This window comes from Gadus macrocephalus, chromosome 6 (genome assembly GCF_031168955.1).
Source record: "Gadus macrocephalus chromosome 6, ASM3116895v1".
NCBI classification, from domain to species: domain Eukaryota; kingdom Metazoa; phylum Chordata; class Actinopteri; order Gadiformes; family Gadidae; genus Gadus; species Gadus macrocephalus.
The window spans coordinates 15,342,100-15,353,074 of NC_082387.1; the positions used below are offsets into that span (position 1 = coordinate 15,342,100).

The window sequence follows — 10,975 nt, forward strand, 5'->3', positions numbered from 1 at the left end:
ATATATATCGCCAATGTATTGAACTTTCACTGGATACAACCTAGGCCTATTCATATGTGTGTATGTGTTCACATCTTCATTATGTCCAGAGAATAACTGGACATAATAAAGTATAAACATTATTGTAATAGTATTTGACCTGTTACACAACTTTTCCCCAAAGATTTCCCCATTGTCTCTTTAGTACAGCAAAAAACAGATAGTATTGAAAGATTTACTTTATAGCATATATTGTATGCATCTACATGTATACTAGTAAACATGTACATTTAAATCAGCATGTTCATAGTAAAAACTATTCACAGTAAATTATCAGTTGATTAAACTATAAACCAGGTGGGGTCGAAGAAGGGATATGCCTTCTTATTTCATCAAGTATAGCATAACTTTAGTCGGCTAGATAAAGGATTTAGTTCAGTAGTTTATTATAGTGCTCAAAGATGTAATTTCGTTCAACCAGCACTCATTATAGAGCGCCAGCCCAAATGAACTCATTGACAAAGACTTGGTTTAGGATTTAGAGTTCATAAGTCCAAATCAAACAACATCTAAATATGTTTATATATAAAATGCATTTTAAATAATCAACAGATTCGATCTACTACAGTCATTGTATTCAACCCAATTAGGGAATAACAAGAGAGCTAAGAAATATAAGAAGAAAAAAGGCCATAAATATGTTGAAAATATGTTTATTCAAAGTAGACATTTGTATAAGCCTCCTTATTATGCACACATGATATGCTAAGCTTATTTTAAAAGGGCCACAATCTTGTTGCAGGTCTGTGAGGTAAATTGCAGTTAAAATAGGTGTTGGTTACAAACAATAAAATGTACTTGCCTTGATGCACATAGACAATACAATTGAATGTACTTGAAGCAAAGAGGCTAAAATGAGCCCCAGTAGCAACAGATCAATAGGCTTGAAGTACTCTCTTGATGTTAAATATGTGTTATGGTTGAGAGGGATTGTGAGGGTCGTCTTAAGGCCGGGCAGGGTGGACTAGGTACGTTTTGTGCATGGCCTGGCTCATGCTGTCGATGAGAACAAGCTGGTTCTTCTTGTGGTGGGCAATAATATCCTGGAGACTCGGGAAGGTCTGTTGGATGGATGAGAGGGAAAGACACGAAACGGGGATGGAGAGAAAAGAGAAGTGTGAAGTTTAAGAATGCTTGAGGCATTACTCGGGGCACCACTTGGCTGGCTTTTACGAACCAGCAAATCCAACCCCCACAGAGTAGCAGAATAACAGTTATCTATTCTAAGAGAAGGTATTTCCAATTGTGTCATTTTAACCATCCAACATTATTTTCTTCTTTTCTCCTTCATAGCTTTTTCATTGTTTCTTTTTTTTGTAGTTCTGAGTAGATAAGTATATATTTTTTATATTTAAGGCTAGAACTCCTTAGCACCTTGTCATGCTATGCATCATAAAAGGAACCCGTGTGGATTATGGCCACAAAGCACAGTTCTCATGTCCCTGGAGCTCGCACCGAGTCATGCAAGAAGGATTTCATGCGGTCTACGCCCTCAACTGAGCCTCAACTACAGGACAAGTCTAGGTTAAAGTTTTTTATGTTGTGTTTTATCCATATTGAAGCTTCAACTACTATCATTCTTGGCCAGGTCTCTCTTGAAAAAGAGAAGTTGTGATGATGTAATCTCAGGGGACTCACCTGGTAGAATCAGGGTAAGATCCAAACCAAACAAGTTCCTATGCATACTCACGTCTTCAAAGTCCTTCCCGACCTTCCCCAGGGCGTAGCCTTGCATCTCCACCACGAAGCGTATAGGAATGTTGTAGACCTTCTCCCTGTAGAGCACGGCCAGGGTGTACGGTTGCCGGGGGTCCTGGGACGAGCTGGGGCGTATGAGGAAGGCGCCGTCCTACAGTAGGACGGAGCAGAACAAAGACAACTGTGATGGATGGAAGGAGGCAGGGGGGAAATTGGATTAGGGGGAAGAATAACAGAGGGGTGGCATGTAAGGGGTTGCTTTGGAGGAGGGGAGGAAGAGGGAAGGAAGGATGGAGGAAATGAATAAGGGCACTAAATTAAGAAGGCCAGGAAAGAAGGAAGGAAAGGGAGTTTCACACTTAGACATAGGCTGCGTTTCAATACTTGTTCCTCATGCTCAAGCTTAGAGCGCCAGCGGTATCACAAAGAACGAGCAATATGGAATTGTGATCGATGGGAAAGGTCGTTGGTCAGTGATTGGTCAGGTCATCAGCAGTCTATGTTGACTTTGATGATGCTGTGTCATTTAAGTCGACATGGACTGTTGATGACCTGACCAATCACAACCTTCTGACTTCGTAGCCAATCCCGTTTTTTTATGTGTTTTTTTAATGTGTCACGATATGGTAATGTAGGATGGCATAGTTCGAAGGATCATTGAAACCCTTCTGCTAGGTATCCTCCGTATCCTACATAATTGGGCCGCCATAGCAGCTTCTTGTCTTGCATTGGACAATTACAACAGTGGGACAAAAAAGTAAAAAAGGGCACAGAGGAGGGCTTACCTTATTTATTCTCAGGAGGAGGTCCTCAGCATACTTTCTCGTAGAAACCGCAGTGAACCACTCATTGTCCTGTAATGTATCCAACTGTCAACGCAACAGCAACACTTAACAGTTAAATCATATCAAGCTCTTACTTTTCAACCATGGATTAATACCTCATTGCCGGTCGCTTTGGTGGATTTCATTCCAGTGGAAGATGCTTTGGGGAAAACTATAGATTGAAAGGTGATTCAGCTAAAATAAATATAAAAATAAAAAAGAAACAAGGTGTTGGCATTCAACTTTTTTATTAAAATAAGAATAAAAATCACCTCCTGGGATTTGGTCCACCGTTGGGGGAGAAGGAATTCTGAAATGAAAACCACAATACCGGCAATCTCAGAAAACGTAATTAATATCACTATAGATAAAGTCTGTATTAGAAGCTATTCCCTGTGCTTCTTTAAGTGTATTCATATTTATATCTACGGCCCTATCCTGTCCGGTCATCTAACCGAGGTTTGGAGTCCTTCTGGGGTGGTAGGGCCAGCATGGGCCGCTTGCCATCAGGAGCTGGTGGTTAAATTACATTTTCTGATATTGTTGACATTTAGCAAACATTTAGAAGGTTTGTGTGAATACTTTAGCAGAAGAATGTTCGACCCTTTTACCTGGTTTCATCTCAGTGACGGATGTTGTCAGAGAATTCTGGAAAGAGTGAGAGAGAATTCCACACAGAAATCTGTGTTTTAAGATTGGCCTGTATCACAAATCAAACACATCTGGTATTTGGTGTCCATTGAAATAATAAAATATGTTCTGTTTGGTGTCACCTATGGTGAAATAAAAGACTACGCCGCTCCACTCTCTATCGAGCCGAAGAGTGAGTCTGTGGCGTCCTATCATACCACATGATAGGATGTGGTTCTGCCACAACCTCTCTGACAAAATAATCACTCTTGGTAAGAAATTGCTCCTTTAAATAATAGCCGTGCTGTTTCAATATTCAAGTTGCTTACATTCGTGGTCCTCGGCACAGGAGGCTTCATCCTTAGGATAGAGAAGAAGAAGCTAGTATTTGAAGTAGCACAAAGATTATCAGAAACTTCATAGCAACAAGCCAATACAGAAAGCTAACTTTAGTGGGAGGGAACTGATGTAAAGAACCTAAGGTGAGGCGCACTTACAGGCCACCAGGAGGTGCCACCATAGTAGGAGGCAATCTCATTGGTGCAGGAGAGGGCAAAGGCAAAGCTGAAACACAGGGAGGGGAAGAAATTGAAATCGGGCAGTCGAAGAATTGATTTAAATGTAATGAACTGCTATGAACTAACCAACTTGTTTCACTGACTATATTCTACTTTTATTTACAGAATTTGAGGCAATATCAGAGCCCTGGGAACCAAACCTCTGTTAAACTAATCGGGATGAATGCCTACCTGGTGTTGGCTTGAGATACACGCCATCACTGTCTCCCTGAAACACAGTGTGTTTGACACTGTCAACAAATGTTGACACAGCTGACTGAGACAAAATCATAAAACGGTTCTCTTCTCTTTTGTTTTGTAACGTCAGACTCACCTGTTCTTCATTTGGATCTACGTACACATCTGAAACACAAAAAGCAACGACAAGATAAAGCTATCGATGACTTTACAGAATTATATATTACAGAGTTAGGCTATATATAACTCTGTATGTTTTCTGGACAATTAATTGACGAAGAGACTATAGATAGTGGTCTCTTGGGTGTCATTAATTGTCCAGAAAACATTCCATAACCAATTAACCACAAACCTATTCAACCACCCGATAATACTTAAGGGTTGATCCGTCCCACGTTCACGCAATACAAGGGGGTTACGGACCCCTTATGTCCTTGCGGACCCTCCTTGCGTCCACCGCAAGGGCCTGACGTGTGCGTCCCAAAAATTGTACCCTGCCGTAGAGGCAACACAGCAGCAAGGGCTGTGATTGGTCCGCTAACTAAAACCCGACGCAGAAACATAAAGGTTCACGGCTCGAAGCGTATAAATAAACAAAAAAGTTTGTTTATTTGATTTGCATGATGGAAAAATGTTTATCTTACCTAGCGGATATATAGCTCTAGAAGTGTGTGGTTGACGGTCATCATTGTATCATTCAAACCACATTAGAGCTTTCGCCATTGCTGCCCCAACCCTCTGGAACTCCCTCCCCCAAAACATCCGAAACTCAGACTCAATAACCTCATTCAAAAGTCAAATCAAAACTCACCTCTTCAAGAAAGCATATGACCCCTGACCCCACACAAACCACACCTGATTCTATTCCAAACCTTATTTTGAGTGTCTTTTAGTGACCAGCAAAAAAGCGCTATATAAATCCTATCAATCATTATGATGATTATTATTAAAATAAGCCTTCCAATATGACAAAGCAATCAAGTTTCATATCTGCAAGTTACAACATTCTCATTTTCAATGTAAACAAAATTAAATATTTCCGTCAACTGAATAGAGGAGTGATATGTTTCTGAACAAGTATGTTAAATTATCCATGCGAATTTGATTAAATATAACAAAATCCAAATCTACACATGACTTATCTTTGTATGTATGTAAATGAGACGTAGGGCCCTATCTTGCATCCGGTGCAATTGACCTTCTCACTGGCGAATGTGTCCTTGCTAGCGATGTTTATAATCTATTGCGTATATCATTAAATAAAACCACAGTTACCACATACCATAGTGTTACGTTTTCTTTAGCGAAATTTATTTGAGGACTCTGAAGTTGTGGAAGAAAACCTTATTCCGTGTGTGAATTAGGGCATATTAAGTGGCCATAAACTGAGCCATTTGAAGTTTGAAATGCATACGTGCATCTGTCTCATCAGAGACTGCCGAAGCGCTGTCAAAATATCAACTCGACAGATTCAAATGCGCTCATGGCTCTTAAAGGGGATGGGAGATGGCACTCTCATTGGTTTATTGCACGTTACGCCCAAACCCCCCCTACGGGTAATTAGGTTAGACCAACCCTTTTTAGATTTGCATTTTTGCGCCGGTAAAATAGCGACATCGCCATAGAACCGCCCACAAAGCTACTTGCGCTTGCCGCTTCTCACTTGCGTTTCAGACCGTTAAAATAGGGCCCCTAGTGGTGAGCACCTTCCTCTGTGTCTGGGGCCGGGCCTGGGAGAGGGGGCCTTGCGAAAGGAGGGGGGGGGAACTTGTTTAGGGCACTAGGCCTACTCTTCCCCGGCTTCTCCTGTCTGTCCACCTCAGGAGCTAGGAAGGAAGAAAGCAGGATAAGTAGGCTACACAGATTAACATTTTGGCTGTAAATGCATTATTGGAGCCAGATGTTTCACCTAGAGGAGTTGGTAAAAAATTATGTTGACTTACGATTGGAGATGCTGGGATCGTGAAACACCTCGGCTTCCCGTCGTGGCGGCTATTTAAAGACAAATGGGTCAAAATAAAGTCGTAAAACCAAATCAGGCATTTAAACAGCAGTTGCCGTTTACTGGCAGGCGTGGCAGAATAAAAAAAAAAACACGGATATCAAATGGAATTGAATGGAGTTAAAAGCAGAAACAAATTGTTCGTCTGCTTTTTCAGTTTCCTGAAATTAACGTACCAAAACTTTGCCCGACGGTGTCAGTTTGATTGGCCTGGGTGGTGGGCCAGCTGGTGCCATTGCAGGAGGAATCGGTCTTTGTGGATCACATTGTCTTGGAGGTCTCTGCGGTTGAGCACCTCGTCTCTGAGGCTGGACGGGTGGTCTTGGGGGTGGAGCGGCGGGCCTCTGTGGGGCCGGCTGATCGGACGAGTGGTCTGCAGGTGAAGGCCAAAGGTTAAGGTGGTGTTTAGCTGTGTTTCATTGTATTCATGCGAACGTTTAACGATACAAATGGAAGATCGATCATTATACACCTAAAGGCCGTATTGTTTAGTTGAGGGTGGGAAAATCTTCTAGAACCTTTGGGGAAATCATGACATTGTTTCTTGGGACGACGGCCCTTGAATTTAACAGATTGACTGGCCCACTTCCAATAGTAGTACTTTATCAATGAAAGTATTTATATTGGACCTAATCAATGTGTCAAACATGCTTTTTACAAAAGCTTGGTATTATGTGATGAGTAAGATAAGTTAAGATTATTATAAGCGTAGTGCATTGTTATGCTGTTCTGATTGGCCGACAGCAGGCTAAGTTTTCCTAAGATCGCTTCGCTGAAAGCCTTTCAACTACTCAGTTCAGACAACAGCAGCCTCACAGCTTAGTTTGCCACACACCACCCATCAGATGAGCTGGACACAAGGCAGCAGAACTTTGCCAAACCAAGTTGAAGAAAACATGAAAGCAACGAGTGAACAAAGGAAAGTTGTATTCTTGTTCAAATGTCATTTTAATTTTGACCATTTTAAAATTGAAAACATTCAAATAGAATTTCAATTGAACTGGCCCTTCTGGCATAAAGGCATTTGCCTAAATGTCCTGATGGCCCGTCCTTCATGAAAATGATCAGAGTGTTATTTGAATACCCAGGTAAATTAAATCCAGATTGGTTGGTTGTGTCTCGACTTTGATGGCAGGCCGCTCGTAGGGGGGGGGTTCGTACACGTCTCCATTGTCCTGTGCATGTACATGAATAACATTCATCATCACCATCAGCCTCATAATGGAGTTAATATGTCAGACGACTGAAGAGTAAAATACATTAATTAAAAAAGAACAAAAAATAAACAGATCACAGAACATACAACTTACAAAATCATCTTCTGGCCAGCTACTCCGTCCATTCGTATCTGTGTGTGTATGTGTGTGTGTGTGTGTGTGTGTGTGTGTGTGTGTGTGTGTGTGTGTGTGTGTGTGTGTGTGTGTGTGTGTGTGTGTGTGTGTGTGTGTGTGTGTGTGTGTGTGTGTGTGTGTGTGTGTGTGTGTGTGTGTGTGTGTGTGTGTGTGTGTGTGTGTGTGCGTGCGTGCATCCGTGCGTGCGTGCGAGCCAGTGAGTGAGTCAGTGATTGTGCATGTGCAGAGAAACAGAGAGAATCATGTAAGCACAAACATAGGATTAGTGTAACACAATATTTGGCTACAGAAAATGTTTCTATAAACAAAAAAGATGATAACGTGACAACATAAAGCATTTACCAGCACCAATCCATCTGGGAGGGGCCGGGGGAGGAGCTGGGGGATTGGGACTTGGGTGAGGAAGAGGGAAAGTGAAAGTCAAACATTTAAACATGAAGTCATGATGTTAAACCCTCAACCATTACAACTACTAAGTCATGTTTCAACGCTTTAGTCCGGACATCTTTCTATCCATCCAAGGTCTGGGAATAAAAAGATGGCTAAGACTTAATTAGGCATGGCTTTGTCATTTCAGTAATTAAAAAACGATGATCATTGTGGAAAAGCTATGTCACACTAATTTATAATATGGTACTTACTGGTTTTTAAAAGGTTTGAAGAAGGTCTGTAAAACACAAATGTTAATTTAACATTGGCCCAGAGGGAGTTTAAACATTGATTCGACAGATTAGCGGAAAGATGATGAGAAAAGATATGATGAACGTGTACAGAACACGTCATTTACACGACCAGAAATTTGAATTGACCTGTTATTTGTCATCGTTTAAATAAGGTTAAGACATTAGTACATTATTACATTACAAAGACCTCAAAGTAATTTGTCATTGTTAGTTCGACCTGCAGTGCAGCGTCACAGTCCCTCTCTTGCAAGGCTATGAACACATTATCTGCTAGCCAAGGCAGTCCGGTTTCCAGATTTGGTTATCAGATTATGGTGAATGGTGGCTTTGTCTCGCGGGTCAAACAGAACAGCAAATGAGTTATCATGTATCCACCAATGGCTCTTTGTTGTCACGGTATCGACCTTAAAGTGCAGCATAGTTACCAGGCATCCTTTAATAAAGCACACAGATGTGTGACTCAACTGTATTAATGAATAACTCTGACTCTGAACGTTACTAGTAAGTGATGTATGACTAAAGCACATTATAAATAATGTCATAAATGTATCAATATCAATAACTCTATTTTAAATACAATTTCAGGACAGAAAATCACAACAGAGTTTATGGGGCTGAATGAATGAATGAATGCATCTTATTGGTCGTAACCAAAGGGTAGGGGCAGAAGCCTCAGCTTTGTCAGGCCCCCCCCTCTCACATTTTAAGAGTAACAAACAAATACATACAGAGTCTGCATATACATGCATACACTAACCTACATATAAACATACATACACGCGCGCCTACATATCCATAAGGGTCAAAACTTATATCCAGTACATTTCCACCATAAGATGGATAATGTCCATCTTATTGACTTTTGCCACCATAAGGTGGATAATATCCGAAATAATGATGATAACCATAATGAGAATAAGGAGTTCACTGTAATTGATCCCCTTGAGGGAGCCAGATAAAAGCACAATAGCAGTTACACATGAGGAAGTGGAGATATATATCTCCTTGCCTACAAGGCCTCTCATCATCAGAGCGCATGTGGAGGAAGTTACATGTAAATGATCAAAGATAGTCCGGGCCGAGCAGCAAGAGGAGGGGTACAACTCATGTTCAACTTTTGCCCTCATATTTCTTTCCTAGCCTGGTACTTTAACACACCTTCTTAGAGTTAACTGGGTCTTAAGAATAAAACTGAGTGGTGTTCAATTCACAAAGATATATATATATGTATATATACATATTGTGTATATATAAGCCTGAATATCCTAATGTTGCAAAAGATATGTACATACTATATATTAAAATATATATATCATTACAGTTTTTCTCAGTCGCTTTGGTACATTTCTCAGATCAGAATGGAAATTTGCAAAACAGTAAGTGCATTTCTCAAAACAATTTGTACAAATAGCAAAACACCATGGATTTCATGCAAAAGCCATTCTCCTGCTCAAAATCCTTAGTTTGTTTATCTTCCTCTTCTGCTTCTCTCTGGCTGTTGACCCTGTCCAATTCCTTGTTCTTCCATTGTCAGACAATGTAACTTTGTGTTGTGCTCCAGCTATATACTTGCCAGTGCATGGTTCATGAGATGCACCTTTGAGCTATTTCAGTAAACTTGTTGATCGTTGATCTAACACTTCACACATTTCCCTTCTTTACAGAGGGTCAAGATTCACCTGGTAGCAATTTACCAATTCAGGACAGATTTAGGAAAAAAGTCTAATGGAAATGTATAGCAATATGCTTGACATATGACAACTTGTTAAACCATTTTGCATGTACAGAGACTTATGCAATGAACTCATGCCTAAATGTTGTGGGGGTTAGACTTTTCAACAGAGACCCATTACAATACACTTTGATCAACATGTCATAAGCAATTGATAATTTAGGAAAGAGCAGCTAATTGTACATAATCATTTGCATGAATGAACCAAAGCATTTGCAACTTGTTCAAAGAAATGAGAATCTGCTTTTTTGATTGATGATGTGAAGATTGAACAGGTAGTTTTGAGAATTTCAATTCTGATCTGAGAAATGTACCAAAGCGCCTGAGAAAGACTGTATATATATATATATATATATATATATATATATATATATATATATATATATATATAATACAAAAAAGGTCCTAACTAAGACTGGGGACCCTATATAAGACCCTAATTCACAAAGGGTCACATATATATATATATATATTGGCCTGTAATATCCTAACGTTGGTGATAATGTGTTAGCAATCAGTCTAAAATAAAACCTACACTTTTTTAACACAGGAAATCGATCAAGTTTTGTAAATATAAAAAAACGTATACCAATAGGCCTAAATAAGAATCCTAAAGTCTACATTACCATCGTTGTGATTAAGGTCCTCTTTGTGGCTTAAGTTATGAACAATTTCCAGATGTTGTTGTATTGCAGTGAGTAGTCATCGAATTAAAACAAAGTTAGGTTTAATGTGGAGAGATAGGTACTAGGTAGGGAGGTGGAAACAGCTCAGACTGTTTTCCGCGATCTGCTATTCGCTGGCTATCTTGTTAGTTTGCATATACAACTATAAATAACTGCAAATGAGTTGTTTCCGAGAGAGGACGGGACTTTCAGTTACATTGTGCGGGGTTTCGAGGCGCGATAGAGGGCGGGACTTTCCAGGGGATACTATTTTCCGTTACACATGCTTCGAATATTTCTTTTATTTGTCGAAAATTCTAGATGTATTCTACTTTTTATTGTTGTTTTAGTTTTTGTTCTTCTTTTCATGTTCTTTGTCTTCACGCTCGGGAACTTTTTACTGGAGTACACAGCTCACACGAAGTAAGAAACCGGAAATTGGTTGCAACGGACCGACATAACGCACAATTCATGATCTTCTCCCAGCCATCGTTCGACTCAGAGAAAAGTATCCTTTTTATAATAATAATAATAATAATAATACATTTAATTTAGAGGCGCCTTTCAAGACACCCAAGGTCACCTTACAGAGCAT

The 10,975-nt window shown here is 40.0% G+C and overlaps 1 protein-coding gene across 4 annotated transcripts; it reads right to left on the reverse strand.

The window, feature by feature from the left end:
- Positions 1-677: 677 nt before the first annotated feature.
- Positions 678-10,895, reverse strand: si:dkeyp-117b11.1 (SH2 domain-containing protein 6). 4 transcript variants are annotated; one of them, XM_060054397.1, is made up of 17 exons: positions 7,643-7,875; positions 7,259-7,296; positions 7,033-7,123; positions 6,125-6,321; positions 5,890-5,938; positions 5,653-5,772; positions 4,083-4,111; positions 3,941-3,977; positions 3,689-3,755; positions 3,521-3,551; positions 3,173-3,209; positions 3,017-3,074; positions 2,834-2,871; positions 2,678-2,721; positions 2,523-2,591; positions 1,730-1,888; positions 678-1,100 (listed from the first exon to the last, which is right to left on the reverse strand). In XM_060054397.1, the coding sequence occupies exons 1-17, from the start codon at positions 7,734-7,736 to the stop codon at positions 984-986; spliced, it is 1,275 nt and encodes a 424-aa protein (XP_059910380.1). In that variant the 5' UTR covers positions 7,737-7,875; the 3' UTR covers positions 678-983. The 4 variants fall into 4 exon arrangements, 3 of the variants coding, with proteins under 3 accessions (XP_059910380.1, XP_059910379.1, XP_059910381.1); XM_060054396.1 differs by having other exon boundaries at positions 2,678-2,733; positions 7,643-7,732; XM_060054398.1 differs by lacking the exon at positions 7,643-7,875 and having other exon boundaries at positions 2,678-2,733; positions 7,259-7,514.
- Positions 10,896-10,975: the final 80 nt, after the last annotated feature.